Source organism: Stegastes partitus, unplaced genomic scaffold, assembly GCF_000690725.1.
Source record: "Stegastes partitus isolate 25-593 unplaced genomic scaffold, Stegastes_partitus-1.0.2 Scaffold516, whole genome shotgun sequence".
Taxonomy (NCBI): domain Eukaryota; kingdom Metazoa; phylum Chordata; class Actinopteri; family Pomacentridae; genus Stegastes; species Stegastes partitus.
Genome location: NW_007578247.1, coordinates 308,914 through 330,896, shown reverse-complemented (window position 1 = coordinate 330,896; position 21,983 = coordinate 308,914). Strand labels below are relative to the sequence as shown.

Below are 21,983 nucleotides of genomic sequence, written 5' to 3'. Positions count from 1 at the left end.
AGGACCCTCAAAAGACACAGAAAGGCTTTCTTAGCTGCTGTCCTTTATCTGAACAATACGCACATTCTGCTTCACGTGGGAGAAAATCCACGTCACTGGACAATAATGATCCAATTCACTGCACCAAAATAGCAGGAGTAAATTGATCAAACCTTTCTGGGAGTGAATGCATTTTCAAAGTGCACTTAGGAGTCCCAACCAAGCCCACATAGCGGTAGATTTCATTACACTGCTGAGCCCCTGATACACATTCACAGCCTTTGCTCTGTTGCACAAGTCAGCAAACACACAGCTTAGCAGAAACAAGTCAAAGAGCGCCTGTGCTTCACAGATGGAAAGAAACAATGAGCAATCCATCTACATCTCACCAGATGCTCAGACATTCATGACATCCAGTTTTAATGCTCTCCTCCATCTTTAATGGTGACCTTGTAATGTTGCTCTTTCAAGTCGTTCATCTCTCCGTGGCAGCCATTGGGACGTTCACGGCTCACAGGCTGCAACTAATCTCCAGATTCACCCAAACATGAAAACATATCTGTCTGGCCTCCTGTCCCCAGCTCTCTGACATCCCACAGGGGGCTACAAGCGGCTGTGTCGGGGCCCAGGGCCCTTGTGCTTTGTCCCTGTCTCACTACACCCTAAGTCGCCTCCCTCCATCCCTCCTCCTCCTCCTCCTTCTCCTTCTCCTCCTTCTCCAGGCACTGCCAGCAAGCAGGAGGACCACACAGCAGGCTGAAGGCAGACAGACTCCGGCCTCGACTCAGCTGTTTCCTTTTGTTTTTAAACCCTTTGAGAATCTGTCCGGATGCATTTAGAAGCCAGTTATGTCATTGTGGCTACAGGCATCCTCAGAGCGGAGCCTTCCAGGAGATTTCTCTGAAACAAGACATGCAATATTGAAAGACGGCTTAATTTAAAGGGAGTGACTGATCCAGCTTGTAATCTCAGAGAATTACTGGTTTCATTACTGACATGGAGCGCACAGACTACGAGGAGCTGCTCTACAGCTAAATGTGCAGGTATTGTGAAAGACAGGGAGGGTCCAGCAGTGGCTGACACCTTGTTTGCAGTGTGATTGTGTGAAATGACAGAAAGGATGGGGTGTGGGGGCCTCGAAAGGTCTTTCTAATCAGACGGTCAGTGAGCGCAGCGCAGCCGGCTGGCTCCACGCTGCAAAGCCACAGACACAAACACTTCCAGAGCCACCGCATCTTCCCCTTGGTGACACATCTCTTGAGAAAGAAAACAACAATCTGGCCATTCACACAATCCCACAGAGCAGCCTTCATCCCCTCATTAAGTCGCGGCGCTTTGAAAGCCGCTTCCCATCAAAAAGACAAGACTCGGCTTTCCCCATTTTTAAGGAGATATGAGTAAAAGTGGAGTTACTCAACTCAAAATAACTTTCTTTGTGGTGATACAGAGTGTGTGGTCATGTTTTTCTCCAGAATTCTAAAATAAGCAAAGCAGCAGTGTCTTAAAAACAGAATAGCTGCAGAGAAAGCCAATATGTTTATGTGAAAAACAGGCTTTAAATCATATGGTCTGCCACATTCTTTAGGAAAATAAACACACTACTCCACTGCCAGGCTCCTGAGAAGTGAGGAAAAGAGGTTTATTTTGCCAATCCCTTAAGAGCATAGGAGCTGGGGAGAGGGGAGGGTAGAGGGGGGGAGGGCTGGGTAACTAAACAGGGTTCAGGAGGATGGGGCTGTGTGACCACCAATCCAAGCAAACCCTCGTGGCGCTGAGGAGGCGGGAGGTGGACCGTCAGCCTCTGCTGCTGTCAGAGCCTTGGAGATAAGCAAATTACGCATGGAAAGCATGGAGAGACACGGAGGCGTTAATCACCACCCCGACATCAAATCAAATCAATTAGAGGTGGCCAGCTGGCACCTGAATGGAGACGCATCCCTCTGATGGATCCATATATCCCGCCATCCATTCATCCAGGGGCTCCTTCCGACTGAATGTGTGCAGCAGAGTGGATGGGAAACTGAGCGACATGACGCAGCTTCTATATTCGGTTCCATTTAGTTGTCATCATCTCGACATTTTTCCACTTATCGCAGCTCACTAATATGCCCCATTCACAGCGAGAATAGCACTGTTAATGGTCTACATACACTACAGTCTACATGTAGTAGCAGCCGCCATGTAGAGTGTCAGGTTGTCCTTGTAAGCCTCACATTCAAGTACGGAAATAGAAAGTGTGCATCCTAATCATAGCTCAGTAATACAATCCTCACACTCTCCTGCTGTGTGGCTCCCGACACCGCTGTTTGCTAAAATGACAATCACACTGGACGGTAGGAGAGGAGCTACTGGCACCGAGGCAGTTAGACCAGTTAGAGATGCAGCGATCCGACTCAAAGGATGAGCACAGTGACCAAATTAAGCTGACCGGGTATCTGATCCGAATTAAATATGGTTTGTTATAAAAGCCAGGGTTTCTATTCATTCTTTCACTTACAGCAACACTTATTGTAAACTCATGCAGTTTTTTTTTTTGTCACAATACACTGATGTGAAATTCAAAGGGAGCAATAGTATTGGACTGATACCGGTATCTGCAGCAGAACATCACAGAGCCACACATTATAGACGAAGCAACGGTGTCGACTTACATCTGAGCCATTTTAAGGCAAGAAGGGATTTTTTTTTCTGGACCTGAGATGAGTTTTTTGGGGTTTAACCCCTAACTTCTGGATGTTCTTTGCTCCTGTCACATTAATTCTCATTTTTTACTGCAATACACAGTCGTGACTCGATAATCGGACCCTTAACAATCTGAAAACCTTGCTATCCAACAGGTTTTTTGGAAAAACGAACGGAAACCACAATAAACAGCCTTAACATACCGACAGCTTTGGATTCAGACTCCGACATGACTTTTTATGTCACAAATAAGGATAACGGCGTATTATCTGACTGAACAATCCGACAGATTGGCTACGTTCAGACTGCAGGACTTAATGCTCAATTCAGATTTTTTGTGAAATCTGTTTTTTTTTTTTTTTCTGAGTCGTTCACATTTCCAATTAAATACGACTTGTACGTGATCTGCTGTGTGAACTTCATACGACCCAAAAGTGTCCCACATGCACAGAAGAGGACACAACGACGTCACTGGAAACAGAAATGTGACCGCTAACGAAACCAGCATCAGCAGCCAAGTCCTGCCTGTGCGCTCCGGCCACTTCCACGCCATCAGTGAACCGCGCCGAATATTCATCATTAATTCGGCCCAAATATCCAGGGCCCAGAAAAACTATTGGGACCAGCCCTACTACTTATTATAACAACTATTAACAATGAATATTAACAACAAATGAGCCTTCAAGCATCAAGCCCTCCTTGTATCTCCACCTCTGTCTTAACAATCAGACAGCCTTGCTATCCAACATAAAAGAAGGTTTTACATTTAGTGTCGGATTATCGAGTCACAGCTGTAAAGTCCTGCACCTCTATGAAAAACAGCAAAGCTTTGGCTGTAGAGAACTGGAAAATGTCTGTTTTGTCATAGCACACAGTTATAATGTTGTAAATCATTAAAAATGCAATTAAAAACAATTGAAGTTGATTATTTATCTTTGATTTTAGTGTGTTTGATTATTTAATTTGCAAAAAAAAATGGAAACAATATGTATCACATTTTTCTAAGTGCCCACATGTATTATCAGCCCTAGTTAAAAAAAAAAAAAAAAAAAAAGTTGGCTATACATAGTGTAGATGTTCTACATTTTTAGTTTCTCTTGATCCTTGTCCCCTATCGGCTTTGTGTAAACACAGTCTGCAGTTCAACCAAATAGTCCCATGTAGCTGTTTGTTCCTGCCAAGGGACTAATAGTCTTGTGAATGTTTGTCATATTTGTTTGTTTTTTTTTAATGAGAGGTAAATGAAGCCTTCTTGTTGAAATATCACAATTTCAGCCTTGGATTTGGTGAACCCAACAGAACCATAAGTCACACATTATCAGCTCAAGGAGTGTTGAAAAGTTGAACATCTGATGGTTCCAGTTGCTCCTACAGTGTCTATGGAGTAATATTGGCGATTCTTTTAAGAACATAACATACTGTTCAAACTTGCTGTTGGGTTTTAAGGTGCAGAGGGTAAAACAGAGAGACTTTATCTCTGACATTTCTCTGCCTACTTGGTCACCTAATGTATGGTTAATGTAATTTGGCCATAAACAGGCAAAGGGCTTCATTACAATACCAACAGCAGTATCAGTGAAACCCTAGTAATGGGAGAAAAATCACTTGCACTAATAAAAATGAAAGCATTAGAACGGTGAGAAGAAATGAGGGTCAAGGACAAGATGTGTGTTACTTTGACAGCCCTCAGTTTTCTAATTACAGCTCGCTGTATGGCTGGTTATTTTTTGAAACAAGCTGAATTATCCCAACTTTAGCTTGTTTCTGTAGCTGTAAAACATTATATGTGCTGTTAGTGGTGTATTATTATTCAAATGTATAAAGTCCTGCTCAGTGTAAGGCTTGGACACAACTCTTCAGTAATCATACAGGACAGATCTACCCAATCTGCTGATATGTTGTCTTTTTTAAAACTCCCCAATAAGCATCAATTCCAGCGTCCATCAGCACTAATAACTAAACTCGATTCTCACGCTGCAGCGTTATCGCAGCAGGATCCTCTTTCTCTCTCTCTCACAGGGCCAGTTTGCCTGCAACGACAGGAAGCTGTGGAAGTAGGGAGTTGAAAGAATTGGGTTTTCTGCAGGGTCATTCACTTGCCTGGCAACAGGCCAAACAGGACAAACTAACACAACACCACAAAGGCACAAAGAGAGAGGGAGTGGGTTCCACCTGCCCCGGCGACCACAGACAGCGCTGAGCTTGACAGGGAGCTCTGGCTGAATCCTGTCTGCTGTCTGTTTCTTATCCGCCCCGCCAGCTCTACTGTAGCCTGACAAAAAACCCCTCCAAAGACCTGCCCATGCAAATGTAAATGGCTGAGAGTGAAATGTGTGTTTATTTTGGCCCGTGTGATTTGACAAGCGTGAAATTAATTCCAAAAGTTTGGTGAAGGCCCGCAGCTACACAGAAAACAACCCTTTTCTTGCCTTGATAGGGCCTGTTGAGGTATGTCAGCGCTGACCCACAAACCATTTAGCCATCCTAACATTTGGAGCTCTGAAGTCGTTCACTATGGTTGTGTGCTGCCATTCTCACTTTCCTTTCCTTCACATGGCGCATCACACATGGCGTTCGCACTCACACATGCTCTCGCTCACACAGTGGTCTCCACTGCGGGGTGACTGGGGGCTACAGACTGATCCTCGGCAGATATGACCTACTTTCTATTCAAGCCAGTGTCTCTTTGTTCCCTCCACGTTGGAGGAGGCTGCTGCAGCCTGTGGAACAAAGAACACAAGCAGCACTTGGAGCCTTCAAACAAGCTGACCCTGCCTAGATACAGCCGCCCCAAAAATGGCTCATGAAGGCAGCGCTGCTCGGACTCCCACTGTCTTCAAATCTCCTCCTTTTTCTACTTTGATCTACCTCCGCTGCAGACGAGGGAGGATAAACCCCAGTTCCTGCAGTCTTCCAGCCATTCTACTGGCTCCGAGTGATGAGACAGATAGCACGGAGGCAGGAGGAGGCCTGAGTTATCAGCGTGGGGACGGGAAGGACAAGGGGAGGGAGGAAATTAATTTAATGTTTTCACTGGGGGGGCTCAGGAAGACTGGATCCCCACAGATACCAAACCCCTCGCAGAGATAATCTGTCTCAAATTAGCTTTGGGTACAATGATACCTTTACACACCTTCCTGCAGCACAGCGTCAACAAGTTTAAAAAGCAAAAGCGACAACAAACTTCCACAACCAAGCAGTCGTGTTTGGCATTTCCTTGTATTAAATGTACCTGAAGACTCTCAATTACAGAACCCTCCATTTAACAGCGAGCTGTGAACAGACCATTTAGTCTTTAATGACCTAACTGGAACAGCTGCCCCTCCAAAAAAACATGCCCATCTGTACGAGCCAGCCAAATTACGCTTCAAGGGCAGCAGCAGAAGATTTTAATAAGCACGTGCAACTGTTGATGCTTTCATCAGATCTGCCAAATGATGCACAAAATTGTTTGAGGTAGAGAGGTGCAGCGGCTGATGAACGAAGGCAGCCCTGCAGGAGACGGTAAGTGGAGAAACCGCAATCTCTGAACATCCAATATGACAGAATCTGATGGAGACAGGGGCAGTTATGTGTAGCCGGTTCAGGGACAAAATGAGGGTGAGATACAAACCAGGGAGGACTGAAGAAAAGGAGAGGATGCACATATAAGAGTCCAAAGATGGACAAAAACAAACAGGAGTCACAAGAGTGGGTAGTTTCTGTTTGGACGGCTGCAGAGGTAGAACTACAGCTGTTAGCCTGCAGGGTGTTTGATGCCTAAAATAACACCGTCGCATTTTTGGAGTTTTTCCAATTAACCACCGAAGAACACACACAATCAGAACTCACAGCATTTCTAAACAAAGTCAGCATCTTACCTGCATGTGTTCTGTGGAGCTGCTGCTCAGCTCGTCTCCAGACTCCGAGTCGTTGCGGAGCTTGTTGAGCCCGTCTCCTGGCAGCTCGCTCGGAGGGGAGGTCTTGTCGGCGTCCGGACTCTTGTTGTGGTTGTTCCCCACCTTGAGCGGAGGTGAATCAGCCCGTGTCCGTGGCAACGTGGAACTGTTGGCGTGGTGATGGTTGTTGTTGTTGTGAAGAAGCACCAACTCTGCTACCAACTTGCAGTGATGAGGACTCCCCACGTTCTGGTTAGCATCCTTGGGCAGGGCGGGCGGCGTGACGCGGTCAGAAGATGGCGAGGGGGTGGAGGAGGGCGACGGGCGCCCGAAGCTGGACATTTCCGGCTGAGGCCTGTTGAGGTTCTCGTTAGAGGCCCGGCAGATATCCAAAACGGTGGGCTTGGCCCTCAAGGCGGGTTTCTGGGGGGGCATGAGCGCCCGGCGCACCTCCCTGACGTACTGCGCCGGCACATAAAAGGCCTTCGTGCCCTCCTCCTTCCTCACCTGCCACCAGTCCTCGTTGGTCTTCTTCACCAGCATGTAACACTCTCCCTGGCGGATAGTCACCATCTTATCTTTGGCCTTGTACTCGTAGTCGTACTCCACCTCGATGTAGACCTGGCCCGGGGCGATGGGCAGCCCCTCTCTGTCAGCCATGACTGCTGGAACAAGCGCTTGAACTCTGACCTCAGCTGCTCAGCAACCCAGACCTGGAGGGCTCCTCATGTCTGTCTGCAGGAGATAACACACACATTTTTTTCAGCGTAATATCGCAAGCTATATTTTTAAAGGGCAAATGACATGAACATACACCCACTGAACGACACACAAACTCTCCTATTTCATGCTGCGAACCTCTCAGCCTGTCACACACCAGCTTATTACTCACCTGATAACCACAACCACAAAGTGCTGCTGCTGCTGTAACGCACTCACATCCACCACCAGACGGACATACAGTACCGATGAGTCAAGTAAAGAACACTGCAGGGCAACTCCTCCCTCTGATCATCAAAAGCCACAACAGACAGTCAACACTGATTGCTCTGGTAACCGATACGACCGCTAAGGATATCCAGCCTGCAACCTGATCACCCTCTGCGGAGCTGGCGGTGATGACAACATGACCCCACACACTGATCCCACATGCGATCCAGTGACTACAATGAGCCCGCATCCAAAAATAAACTTTTACAGGAGTCCTGCGCTGTAGTTTGGTATCATTACTCATTAATGCAGCAACAGAACACAGTCAGGAACCTTTTAAAAGCTCGAGGCGATCTTCTCGCTATATCATACGCGGCCGGTGTGGGAGTCAGAGGACAGCTGGGCCCCTCGTCATTCCTGCAGGGTTTGTTTTGGGATGAGGCTTGTCATTGATCCGTCTGTCAGAGAGTATCCCTTCGTCGGTTAACCTAAATAAATACCGAGGCCGCCGAGCCGCGGCTCCCCTCATATCAAATTCTCCTTCTTCCTCCCTGAAATAGCCGAGGACTGACATCCTGGAAGTGCAGGCGGTAAAAGCAGGTGCTTTTAGTGAGGCGTGAGAACATGCTGCTGAGTCTACAAGGGGCCCATCCTTATGTAAAGGAATACATACACACACACTGTGCTGCTCAGACTGACAGCGAGACACCCAGAATAGATTTACAGAGCTGAGAGGCGTCTGGGCCAGACTGGGAGCCCTGAGAGATGCTCATAATGAGCTTAAATTGTTTCTGTTTCATCTGTTTCAACACTATGAAGCACACACACGTTACATCATTTGTGTGTGTGTGTGTGTGTGTGTGTGTGTGTGTGTGTGTGTGTAACAGCAGCCCAGTCCAGGCCTGTCCCAACACGAGCCCCAGCCATGATGTCAATGCACACAAGCCCAGGCCTTTATGAATGAATGAGTGTCTCTGGAGCAGCAGCCTCTGTCTGTGCTAATTACGGTGTGTCTGACTGTTGTGCAGAAACCCCTCATGTGACCCCCCCTCCACGCCACACAGACACAATCCACAGTTCACACTATCAGCAGAGGTGCCAGAGATGCAGTCAGGAGTCTGTCAGAGCTTTCAGTCACGCACATGATAACAGCCCTATCAGTGGTGTTCGTCTGACAGCAACCGTCCTGACCTGTGAGCTCACAGAGCAGATTGTGTCAGCGGCGTGAGCTTCAGCCGCGCGTCTCTGATCAAGGATGTAATAAGTGATGCTGGAGCGGGAGAATGTCACACTGTTAGTTGGTCGAAGATAACTCTATCTGTTGGGTAACCATGATGGAGTTGGAGACACTTATCCGCTAGATTATGACTCCCAGTATAACCAAAGCATTTCCCAAACTGTGTCCGGGAGCTGATTACTAAAGTAGCAACAAGACAAAGCAAGAAAATGAAACTAGATGTTCAACTGTGGACTAATGGAGGCACAACAAAACCCAGAGGAACCACAAAAACCAGACAGGAACTGGCTGGAGATCAAGCATGACATCAGTCACCTTGGCGGGAGCCCAGAGCCCCACTACGACGAGTCACTTCTGTTAACCATGAATTAAAACTGACTCCTCAGACGGCAGAAACTTACAGCTCCCTGCTTCTCCTCTCCACTGCTGCGGTGTGTCACAGTTTTGGCAGAGGACTCGGGAGAGTAAATTTTGTTGGAAATGAATCCCCGTCACTACGAGTTCGGTGAAGCCTCAGAGGAGCGTGCCAGCCAACTTGTTGCTCCGTCAAGATTTATTAAAGGATGTTGTGAAACTGCTTGATTTGGAGCTCAACAACCAAAAAACTTGTGTGGTTCCAAAAGCAGGGCCAATCTGAGGCACATGAGCTATTCTGCACACAACCTCAACCAGAATCAATAATCTGATGTGGTTCCCTGGGGGGGGAAAAATAACTATTACAGAGAGAAATTGTTGATGTACAAGGTGTTTGAGCTCCCTCCTCACATGGCTCTGCAGTGCTGCACACCAGCAACATGAGCAAACCAGCTGGTTAAGTTACAAACATCCACCTGTTTAAGTGGCATCATGGCACAGCTCTGGAGTATGAACGTGCTGGAGGGGGGGGAGATGGTAGAAGCTCTGCATCAACAGTGAGATCACGACCTGAGCTTTCCTCTGCGTACATCTGCAGACCAGCCAGTGTAGCAGCAAAACACCCTGAGACCGCCTTTGTCCCTGTGCTTCATTCAAAACAGATGTGGCCGAGCAGCATCCACTCCAACATGTGCTGCTGCTGCTGCTGCTGCTGCTGCTGCATTTCAATCCATCTCTGCGGCATATGTGAACAAGCACCGCATGGAAATGGAAGAGCCCCCAGAAACAAGCAGCCCGGGTGTTTGGTAGGGGGGCTGCGAGGGGAGACGTGCCTGGGGCGGGTGCTGAAGAAGAGAGGAAGGGGGGACATAGGTGGGGGGCAGGGTCCCTTCCCCAGACTGCAGAAATACAACACAAAGGAGTTTTAATCCATTCATGACAAAAGGCTCCGAGTCCGCATCACCGAGGATTCCCAGGAGCGAGGGCAGGGCAGGAACGTGCCTGCCGGAGAAGCCCCCCCACCACCCCAACCTCCGCCCCGCCGGGACGAACAGCCAAACACACCGCAGGGAGGGAAGCTCCGGAGCCCCGCACACTGATGCTATCACGTGGAGGGTTTAATTACCCACCTGGCTCTACGTTTAAACGGTGAAATAAGGAGGAGTCGGTGTTTTTCTCCCGCCCGGAGGCATTCCTGTGACAGTTTCCAGAGGCTTCGTGTGCGGACAAAAGCGCTGCAGGTTCACTCGGATCCGAGGCTCCGCTCTGCAACAGCGTGCATAGCAACAAAGTGAGTCCGGCTCAAGCCAATAGCCGCTCACTGACCGCAGCGCCGCGCACGCACCCGCCGCACTTACCTTCACAAACTCCGCTCGTGTCGCTCTTGTGCTCCGTCTCCACCGCAGAGGGAGTCGGGAGGAACTTTTCCCACCTATTTCAGTGTCGGCTGCTCCGACTGAGTCCGCCGCAGACCTCCGCTCTGTCGCTCTGTTCGCAATCCCCCGCCTCTCTGCGCGTTGTCAAGCTGAGGGCGGAACCACGGGCAGCATCCGGGCGGCCCTATCAAAGTAAAACCTTCCTGAAAGATTCCGATCTGGTTGTACAAAAGTGAATAGTAAATAATTTTCTTTTATTTTCTTCATTATTAGCACTTCTCCCTTTTATCCTCGGAGTATTTTTTTAGCGAATGACAGACATGATTTTGCTCATTGTTGCTGCAGTACTGTGTATGGAGTAAAAGCAGGCAAATGTTTTGCACTGCTGTATATTTTTGCACATTTTGAGCTTTGCACGTTTTCTTTACACTATTCTTTGAATCTTCAATATTCTTCTCTCAGTATGTAGGAGTAGATGCAAGGTATGTTTCAACGAGTGCATTCTGTACATAAGTTAGTAGAGACACAGTGAGCTGAAACTGTAATTGCACTGATAATTATTTTATTGCTGCATATGGCAAGAATAAAACAAATAATTATTTTGAATAAATGTTCTCATATCAGCTATATCTACAAAAAATGTTTTTGTTTGTTTGGTAAATTACGGTGGTATTTTTATGCCACAACTTTCCAATTTGTGCAAGTCTCCAATCTCCATTTTCAGTCTTATTTTTTCTTGGCATGCTGTTTTAAGCTAAATTATACTTCATATTAGCTATGTCTCAATTGTGATCTTGTTGGAAGGCTTCGTACGCAAACCTAGTGCACAAGGATGGAGAACAAGAGGTTGTCGACATTTTATAAAAGTGGAAAGAGCCAGCATTTCCTACAGTATATTAGCTGAATCGCTTTGTGCAGAACAATAAACTATACAGTAGCACAATCTCCACTTCATCGTGTCTATATGAGATCCAATCACATCAAGGAAATGCTCGTTTCCAGTTTTTTCTGTAATTTAACATTTCCAGGCTTTTATTTTGACGCAGGAACAGACCTAATGTCGGTAGTTCGATTTGAGCTTGACGCAGTGGTGTCTTTGATCCAGCAGACGCTGCTCCGTCGCTCCCCCCCGCCCGTCTGTCAGCGCTGATAGACGGCGTCCAGAGCCCCGCGGCCGGCCTGCCCTCTCCCGGTGCAACACCTCACCGACCGCGGCTTCCCAACAGAAGGTCCGCGGACACTCAGGCGGCCGCTCTGTTAAATCTGGCATAATTTAAATTTAACTTTTGAGGCCATCACTGCTAGTATAAAAATGACAGTCAGCCCAGGAAGGATTCACTCCCTGAAGCAGGATTTTTTAATCTAACACTCTTTAATATCTTACAGCCTAACATAACCAAATGTAGTGGGATAAATGTGTAAAGATCCCCTCCCTCTCCTCAGCTGATCTGGCAACCCCAGCAGGGAGTTTCACCATGCAGGCAGGATCATGAATGATTTAGTGCTCGGATGATCCAGGAACACAGCAAGTCTTCAATGAAGAACACTCGCTCAGACTATAGGAGCAGGGAAATTAGCCTCAGGCGATAAAACTACAAGTTTACATTATCGCAGAATAATGTATGAGTGTCTATGTAAAAAGCAGAGCGGTGTGTAAAAGCACAGCCTGTTGGTGTGAGCAGGGAGGCGACAGAATCCAGTGAACTCAGTCTGGTTTAGTGACTGAAATGTGTATGATCGGGGACATGATCCAACACCATAAAGAATTCATTTTAACTTTCATTTCAAGGCCTTCTATATACTCCTTTTACCCATTTCTGCTCGTTTTTTTAGTGAAAAAAAAAACACATTTTTATGCTTTCGTGGTAGAAAATAAATTCAACAAAATGACCTTTTAAGTTTCAATTTATTAGATCTAGAATAAAAATTTAAGGACCAACAGGCTTTTTTTTCACCAAAACAATGAAAGTGCCTTTAGTTTGAATGACAAATACAGCTGTCTGTCTTGCCCTGATATACGAGAGTTCTCTTCAAGTCTTAAATAGTCAGTAGATAGCATAATTTCAAATACAGAAAAAAAAAAAGTCAAGCAAAAATAAGGCAGAGCGCGCAGGAAAATAAGGCAGGTTTTACTTCTGCATATCTCTCTCAGTTCTTACTCACCTAAAGGAACAACTGCAGCATCATTTTTGACCCATCCAGATGTGGTTACAGACGCATCTTTACAATACTCTGAACGTGATAACAAAAATGCAGATGAGGGATGTCTGTGATGCTGCACCACAGCCCCGCCTGTGCAACCTCCAAAAGCAATTACACCTTATCATCTTAATATGACTGAATACTTGATTATATCATATAAAGTGTGTTCTTTGCAACTGCTGCATCAATAAGTGTTCTTGTAGTATTTCTGACTCATGTCATATTTTGACCAATCAACCAGTTTACAAAGAAATCCTCTGAGAAATGTTAAAGATCAGACAAACAAGACGGTTTTAAATCTTGTTTTCCATCCATATGTACATTCATGTTGGCACAGTTCAGCCTAATGTCCTGCTGACATGTGTGCATGTGACAAGAAAACACCAGGAATGTAAGTTTTGACTGCTGGAGAGCTTAAAAGTCTTAAAGCTTAACAGAGCAGCTGCACAGCTTAGGCTTATATACAGTATGTACATATTTTGACATTGGAGGAGTGGTGCAATGATTCCAGTTCAGTGCGTTGGTCTGGGCGTTCGGCTTCATGTCCTCAGCTGTGGGCGAAAACACACAAAAAAGAAATTACATGTACAGGTTATCTCTCTGGACGTCTGATCTGGACGAGGAAAATACATGTAAAATAACAGGAAATCTAGTTTAACTGAGCACGACTGAGTGTTCAAGCGCACGTCTTCAGCTATAAAATAAAAAAGCATGAACTGTAAAGGAACTCGATGTCTTCTTGTCTTGCCTGCTATTGTCTCCTCCTTTAGGCTGGTTGTTCTGGATGAGGTTGGACCTGTTGACGCTGAGGTTTATGGGAGCGCCCGGCAGCTGGCCTGGTCTGATGGGTTTAGCTGTTTCGGACACAGAGATGAAGTACGGGTCATTTACACAGCAAAGATGCTAATAACTAACATAATGAATAAAATGTTTGTTTTCTTTTCGAGAACTAGATGAGAAGTTGGACACCACTCTTCAATCCATGTGGTAAAGTTCTTCTCTAGTTGTTTATTTAACTTCCAAAGTCTCATCCCTGCATATCAAAGTTACATATTTACACTTTTTTTTTTTTAATCATGAATCCTTTTCTGTCTTAAAACACTTCAGATGTAACTCTACACTGTTCCTTCCTCCAGAATGTGCAGCTCAGTGAAGTCCCTGCCTCTACTTTCCATTCACCCCATCCCATTTGCTGCAGCCTGAGCACACCAGCTCACCTCCAACTCTGCTCAAACACTGTGAAATTACTTGTGTAATGACAAGTCGCGATACTGGAATAATCTGGTCATACATGTTCGAACTGGGAACTGATACTTAAGGAGAGTAATGATACAGGAAGTCCCATCCTGAAAGCTGACTTGATTGGTTCTTGATATTTGTTACATATGAAACCCTGGAAGTCTGAATCGATGTTTTTGAGACTGTCATCAGGATCCTGCAGTTTCAAAGTGGAAATTCTCATCCCTGGTGGTCACTGCTTATTTTACCCACTTTGTTGTCTTCTCGCATGTAAAGAACTTCATACAGACATGTTAAACTAAAAGGCTTGATTTTTACTGGAGGGGGTCTTTTAAGTTTAGCGCTAGCTTAGCATAACAAGTGGAAACTACTAGCCTAGTTCTGCCGGAACAAAGTTGTCTTCTAAGTGTTTAACTTTAGTTAAGTTTTACTTTTTATGCTAATTTATGTAATTACAGATTACGTAAAAACACTATTCTCAAGGGAGGAGATGCTACTATTTAACCTCAAACCAGCCACATGCTAATTGCTATTTCATTTCTCTCACCTCTGGCCCACTCAAGACACCCAGCTATTATTTCTACCAGCCCACCGAAACGCAGCAGGCTGCAATCAGCCCCTCGTCAGCATTCAAAGCCAGTAATTTACATGATGTATGTCCTTTGTTATTATGCACATGAATGTAAAAATGTCAATTTGTAGTTTTAGTGGGAGTTGTGTGCCAGATATAATACAAGAAAATCTTTGCACCCGGCTATTGTTTGCAAGAAATAGTTATGATGTGGAACTCTGGTTTGTGTAGGGATTCAAAAATGGCACAGAACATACTAATTACTCAGCCTTCAAGCTGCTTCTTTGGTGTATTATTGACATTTGGACAGAGCTATGCTGGCTGTTTCCCCGAGCCTGTAGGATTTATGCTAAACTAAGTTAATTGCACACTTACTTAAAGCATCTAACAGTACAAAACAAATAAGTGTGTCCAACAGCTCCATGTAGATGTCTTTTGGCTCAAAAGTTTGTTTGGTTTTGACTCATTAAAAAATTCACAGACTAATTAATTTGTACTTCACAGTAACTCAACACACTGACTTGCACATTACCACAGTTGTAAGATCCAAATACGTGTGGATGTCCATCTACCTATCACAGCTGAGGCCCTCCTGCCCATGTTTTTGGGCTTGACGGTGTCCTTAATGCGCTCCATCTCCTGTTGGTAGCGCTTGCGGTCGCGGGCTGCGTTCTCTTTGGCCTCCTTCAGGGCAGCCTCCAGGGCTTTGACCCGCTCAGCTGTGGCCCGCAGGCGCTTCTCCATTTTAGGGATCTCACAGCGAAGATCGGCGTTGTCTCGTACCAGCTGCAGAAAAACAGAACGGGGAAGACAAAGAGCGAGGAAACGGAGAGCTTTGAGCCTCAAGATGCTGATTGCTGGTGAGAGTGATGATTGTGTGTTTGCACTGATTTTGACCTGCTTGTGGACTCTGGTGAGCTCCTCCAGGTTGCTCTCCAGGAAGCTGATCTTTTGTTTCTGTGCAGCGCTGCCCTCTGTGTCCTCTGAGTCCATGTTAGCGTTCTGTCAAAGCACAAAGAGCTTCATCTGTACACTGATATCTACACATGCTTTGTTTAATGGCATTCACTCCAACTTAGTGTCAATAAAGAATTCTGTAACCAATAGGCCCCAGTCCAAAGCACCTCGTTTGTGGCTAAATGAGGTGTTAAGAATCAGATTTTGGATGTGTACAACACCACAACGTGTTCTGTGTCTTCCAGGAAAGCCTGCCCTGCTTCTGTTTATCTCACCAAGCCCCAGCCTGAAGGCTGCAGATGAGCACCACGCCGAGGGCCCAGATCCCTAATTTACAGCTGCTACCTTTGAAGAATCAGATGGCCTACTTATTGCACACACTTTCTGTTGTGTTCCCTGGATTCATTAAAATTTCATCATGGTGCAAATTAAATGGAGTGCAGCCGGTGCATGAGCGAAAATATGGAGCCGTTCGTCTCATTCCAGGTAAACGCTGTGGTCGGGGCAACAGGAGCTCCTGTGATATTACACCAGACAGGAGACTAAAGCGCACACAAAACTAGATCACAGGATGATGATTACACTGATAACAAAGCATGGCAACTCTCACAGAACAGGACAACACAGATCTACTGCAAAACGTGGAGTGTGCTTCATCACAGGCCTCATTCACGACGGGCTTGAACGTGTCTCAGCGACCACGTGACTGGATCTCTGCTCTATATGCACAATAAATACATCATTTCTGTTCATAAAGACCCACTGTGTTGTTGTTTCTAACTGGCAGGAGGCAGCATTGTGTTTCCTGTAGTTTGTGCTTCGGCTTGCTTAGGAGACATCAGTCGGTGCTCCTTTAGTGCGACACATTCACATAAACACAGCGACAAGAATATGGACACATGTGACCACTTCTGAATATGACTGATCAGGTCTCAGTGTTTTAGGAGCATCTCCAGCTGCCCACTTGTGATTAGACTCCCTGAGATGCGTGTTAAAACGAGGTGCAAACAGGGCCACAGAAACACAGTGAGGACTTTTTACCTTTTTCAGCCTGGTGGCCAAGTCTTGGACAAAGAGCCTCCTCAGGTTGTGGAGCGTCTGCAGCTCCCGAGCCTGAAGGACGGCAAGAAAAAAACAAGCTGAGAGGCAGGAAAAACTACGTTTGTAAGCATTAACGGATCAGAGTTACCTAGACTACAGGATATCTACTTCCACCACCAATTAGAGCTCTGAGGACAGAGGGTGTGTATGTTGCTGTGAGGAAAAATGTGATTTATATGGTCAATAGAGTTTAATCTGTGGAGCTCAAAGCTCACAGCAACTCATGGCCAAGAAAACAAATCCACCATCATATTGTGGTCACTATAACTTGTAAACAACCCAAAAAGTGATCCAGACGCATACAGATAGTAGCAGAAAGGCCGCTACATTAAAGGGAAAGTTTTTTATTGACATATTAAGCTCATAGTGCAAAACCAAAAGAGACATCGTTCAACAGGAACTCCTGATAAAATCATCATAAAAAAAGCACAAATAGAAACAAAACACTGCATAACTTAAGATGACTTTCTGTAGTTAACTTAAATGTGGAACTTAAACTTCACACTATAATGTGAATCTAATCCACTCTGAGATTATCCACTAATCAACTCCTTTATACTGATTAGTCCGTTTTTTAGTCTTGTTCATATGATTTGATAATATACAACATGTTTTTGTCTTTGGAAGTACAGCCTATAAGTTATCATGAGGGAGAATTCCACCCAACCGGTCGAGGCAGATGGCCGTCCCTCCCTGAGCCTGGTTCTGTCGGAGGTTTTTTTTTCCCCCTGCGGGGGTTTTCGGTTCCTTCCCACTGTTGCGGACTGCTTTCAGACTGCTGAAGCTTATAAGGAAATCCAAATGTCTTGGATTGTTGGGTGTATCTGCCTTTGTTAAGCGCTATGAGATGACTTGTTGTTGTAAAAATGTGCTATACAAATAAAATTGAATTGAAATTGAATTGAATTCTGACTCAGATGACTCTATCAGCGTAACAGCAGACACTACTTACCCTCACTATGCTGACTTTTAATGCCAACATGCTTCAAATGACAATACTATCACACTGATGGTTAGCAGGGATATGATTTAACATGTGTTCCATCTTAATTTGCTCGCATGTTGTATTTACTCATTTACATTAAACAGTTCATTAGTTTCAATACAACTGTGACTGATGAAAATATCGTTCGGTAGATAACGAGTCATGAAAACATACTGAAAAATCTGATTTCATAAAACGTTACTCTCCCACTTTTAAATGCATCCATCTGATACTGATGGAGTTATTCCACCCAAGGACACAAATGTTAACTCTAAGGTGGAGCTGCAAGAAAAGTTCCAATTTCACAAGCTCCATCTCCTGGAGGCCCTAAATGTCTGGACATACTTTTCTGGCAATCCATCTGATCGTTAAAAAATTTCAGTCTGGACCAAAGCAGTCTGGACTGACTGACCTGCGCCGCCTTTGAGCCAAAGGATTTCATCAACCAGATCTTAGTTCATTCTGCTCTTCCAGTTTTGCTGAATTAAATATTTGCAGTTAGGTTTAGTTACCAGGACTGGATCAATATGTGTCAGTAGAATTTTGAAAATAGAATTTTTTGATGCAGAAATGAAATAAAATATTTACTTCTTTTGTATTGGTGGAGGCAGGAATCTCACAGTGCCTGGATTAAACTCTATAGATACCACATATTAGGTTATTAAATAATGACTGTGGCTCAGATGGTAGAGCGGTTGTCCTGGTTGGTGGTTCGATCCCCGCCCCCTCCACAGTCGAAGTGTCCTTGGGCAAGACACTGAATCCGAAGTTGCTCCAAATGGCAGGCTAGCGCCTTGCATGGCAGCTCTGTCGCCATTGGTGTATTAATGTGTGTGTGAATGGGTGAATGAGAAACATTGTAAAGCGCTTTGAGTGCCGCAAAGGTAGAAAAGCGCTATATAAGTGCAGACCATACAAGTGCAGACCATCTTTTCTGATTTGGGTGAATTCAGCCTTTAACTGACCACAGTCTCCTCCAGTCCCTTCAGGTCCTGTCTGGCCTGCTCCCGTCTGTCCTGCATCACCCTGCAATCCATGAAACAAGCATTCATAAGAGTGTGTTACTGAACACTGGTTATGACAGCAACATTTATACAATATTTCCGCGCTGACTAGGCGTGGAGGCATTACGTGAGCTCCTGCAGCTGGCGGCTCTTCTCCTGGTCAGTCGCCTTGAGCTTCTCCAGCTCCACTTTCAGTGTCTCCTGTTCCAGGATGATCTTCTGGTTCAGACTGCACACATGTCAGCAACACCATCAGTACATGGCTGGAGGGAATGTGGTACCACAAGGAGGCAAGAGTGAGCTTCCCCATCCCCTGTTTATATTCATCATACACTATACTCATCCCCCAAAGTTTACATTTTATGTGGGTTAGGTTATCCTTTTAAAAAATGACTAAAACAAAGATGTTGGCCTAGAAACAACAGTAATGACACAAGTTTCCTCCAAGAAAAGCTTGTTATCTGTTCCAGCCTCTTTTCCACTGTATAAACAGCAGACATGGTTCATCGTAGTGTGATGTCAGGGCCATAGACAGCAGTGTTTGTAGAGCGTTGTCAAGAGATTTGTTTAATTTGAATGGCGTCACACTGGACGCCATGTGATTAAAGCTTCTGTGCATGTGAAGCAGTTTGTTAACTTTTTAACTTTTAACTTTCAGCAGCAAGGAATAAACAAGGAAACAGGAATAAAGATGGATATCAGAAGGGGGGCTACTGTCCAATAACACTGGGATCTTTGTTATTACCTAAAAAGCCTTGTAAAGCACAGATTAGTCTAAAATAAGTGTCTGGAATATGCAGTAGGTTAGTTGATGATGCTGTCTTTTGTTTTCCATGTTGAAGGTTTAGCACTGGGCCGAGTACTAACGCCAGCAAAGAAATTACTAAAGACAACTTCTTTCACTGGAAATCAGTTGTTTGAATTTTTAAAAGGTAGTCTTGTGTTACTAGTTTCAGAGGTAACTACAGGGTTAAATCAATAAATCAATCAACTTCATTAAACCTACCACCAGAACAATTTTAGGTGGTTACTTGGAAATCTGCTCCAAATATTCCTCCTCCTATTGTACTCCTGAGGTACAAAGACATGGCAAGGAAACAGTTTGCATCAAGACGCCACTCTATTACCTACCACAGGATGAAAAAATGACCACTAGAAGGACTTCACCTGCTCTTTTACTGTATAAAAATATTTGCCCCCCTCAGTCCCTTTATCTGCTCCGGGCCTGATTTAACCAGACCAGTGTTGGGTGCTGTGGTGTCTTACTCCTGCAGCTCTGTGATGAGCTTCTCCTTGCTGTCCAGCTCGTCTCTCAGGCTGCTGATCTGCTTCTGGTGGGTTTCTCTGTGGAACAGGATCTGCTTCTCCACAGCGTCCTGCAGACACACAGCCAGCCTCTGATTTAAACTTTCACCTAAAACACACCCTGTAAGTGTCAGATTTGGGGTAAAGTACCTTGACTTCGTTGGCTGACTGGATCTCGGTCTCTTTCTCCATGGCATTAACTTTCTCTGGAAGGACACAGAATAATTCATGTTACTGGGTCTCCTGGTATAAAACAGTGGATCTGTTTTAGCTCCTACTGGCACCAATAACAACGAAAATATTGTTTCTCCAATATACTTTTTAAAATTTTTAGTCTATCAATTGGCAAAAAAACCCCTAAACAATTCTATTAAAGTCAGTTTTAAATTACACATCTCTTTTTACAAAGACAAGCAATACCTGAAGCCCAATTAATGGAAACTATTCTGTCAAAACAGTAAACTAGAGGCCTCACAGGTACATGCCCCAGTGGCAGTTTACATCCATGTCTGTTCAGATTTACAGATTCTATGTGGTGAAGATGTTCAAGGATTTTAATAAAAAAAACGTATTAAGTGTATTTGTATTTGACCAATAAAGCTGACTCTGACAGAACACAAAGTTGTAGGTTAAGCGCTATGAGATGACTTGTTGTTGTAAATATGTGCTGTACAAATAAAATTGAATTGAACTGAATTGAATTGAATTAAGGTAGACGATGACACATCTTCAATCCAGCAACCTGGAAGATCTATACGATGAACATGAACACGCCCTGCTGACCTTTGACTTTTGGAATATAAAATGTTTTCGCTGCATGATTTTATCTTATTAGACATTTATATGAAGCTTTGAAATCATTTGTGTATAAACTCCTTAGTTATTGGTCACCAAACTGGAATCATTTCATCCTTCAGTCTAAGTGAACGTTTATACCAAATTTGAAGACATTCACATTAACAGAGGCATAAATACCTTTGTTTATGGAATCTTCCACAATCCTGTAGACATTTAACATTAACATTTGCAATACTTTACTGAAATACAGATTTATATGTTGAAGATGGAAGGATTTTGGAATCTAAGTCTTCCAGTTTATCCAGTATGAAATAATCTATGGGATCTATTCACAAATATGACCATAGTATGCGTCAAGTACTGACTAAAATTAACAAGTCTTGGAGCATCAGAGATAATCTTGTGCACAATCTATAGTTTTTTTACATTCTAATGTCTGAGGAGTTGGAGTTTTCTTTTTTAAATCAATTATATTTATGAAACTTTTACACATTTTTGAGAAATACGTTTCCATAGATATGAGGGACATCGAGGATCTTTATATAAATAAAATAAAACAGTGACTCAATTAGCACATAGAAAGTAGATCTACTTTGTTCTCCAGATTTTCACACTATCAGCAGCGTCTTCAGGATCTTCATCCGCATTAGAAAACAGAATTAACTTGACTGTGTCTGAGTAAGACTGCACAGCTACATAGACTACGGTAATCTGTGTGACAACGTAGTTCCATGTACATCTAAACGTATCCTAACCAATTATAAAGACAGAATGGATTTATGTAAATTTGCATGTTGTGAATGTGTTTAGTCTTTTTGTTTTCATAAAACTCAACAAAAAGAGAATTACAGAAAAAGAAAAACACCACCAGGCTTTTGTTTTGGGCCTGACAGACCTCAGGACTTTGTTCTCCAGCAGCAGACAGCCGTGCTCACCTTGAGCTCTGATCCGGACTATTTCTTCATTCAGAGAGTCCACATTCTCCTCCAGCTGTCTTTTCTTGTGCTCCACGTTCTGCAGGCAGTCTGTCAGGGACTTGATTTTAGCTTCATGCTGCCCAACAACAGGTGAACGAAAGAGAAGAAAGGGGCTCACACACACACTCCGTGACAGCTCTTTTTAAACACTGTTAGACCTGCAGAAACCAACAGCTTGTAATGCCGTTTGATTTATAACCACATGATCTGACATTTTAACTAACGGCCACATTTGTCACTATGGTGACAGCGATGGCAGCTGTGTGAGGCAGCGGTTACCTGGGAGATGCGGAGCTGGCAGGCAGTCAGCTCCCTCTCAGCCTCCTCCAGCTTGTGAGAGCTCTCGGCCTGGGTGCTCTCCAGCTGTTTGCTGCGCTTCACCATCGTCTTCACCTCCGACTTCATCTT

The 21,983-nt window shown here is 44.6% G+C and overlaps 2 protein-coding genes across 6 annotated transcripts in view; both read right to left on the bottom strand.

Annotated features, from left to right (window-relative positions):
• The window catches only part of arhgap12b (Rho GTPase activating protein 12b), a 72,099-nt gene extending 61,563 nt beyond the window's left edge, over positions 1-10,536 (bottom strand). For all 5 annotated transcript variants that reach the window (XM_008287720.1, XM_008287721.1, XM_008287725.1 and 2 more), the window contains exons 1-2: positions 10,419-10,536; positions 6,522-7,274 (exon numbers count right to left, since the gene is read on the bottom strand). In XM_008287720.1, the coding sequence (XP_008285942.1) occupies positions 6,522-7,199 (678 nt within the window). In that variant the 5' untranslated portion in view covers positions 7,200-7,274; positions 10,419-10,536. The remainder of the gene's footprint in view (positions 1-6,521; positions 7,275-10,418) is intronic.
• A 1,787-nt stretch (positions 10,537-12,323) lies between these two features.
• The window catches only part of LOC103361599 (kinesin-1 heavy chain-like), a 28,269-nt gene continuing 18,609 nt past the window's right edge, over positions 12,324-21,983 (bottom strand). Inside the window, exons 16-26 of the mRNA XM_008287727.1 lie at positions 21,855-21,980; positions 21,534-21,651; positions 19,951-20,006; positions 19,762-19,871; positions 18,623-18,724; positions 18,457-18,517; positions 16,447-16,518; positions 15,346-15,450; positions 15,021-15,234; positions 13,387-13,492; positions 12,324-13,189 (exon numbers count right to left, since the gene is read on the bottom strand). Of these exons, the coding sequence (XP_008285949.1) occupies positions 13,186-13,189; positions 13,387-13,492; positions 15,021-15,234; positions 15,346-15,450; positions 16,447-16,518; positions 18,457-18,517; positions 18,623-18,724; positions 19,762-19,871; positions 19,951-20,006; positions 21,534-21,651; positions 21,855-21,980 (1,074 nt within the window). The 3' untranslated portion in view covers positions 12,324-13,185. The remainder of the gene's footprint in view (positions 13,190-13,386; positions 13,493-15,020; positions 15,235-15,345; positions 15,451-16,446; positions 16,519-18,456; positions 18,518-18,622; positions 18,725-19,761; positions 19,872-19,950; positions 20,007-21,533; positions 21,652-21,854; positions 21,981-21,983) is intronic.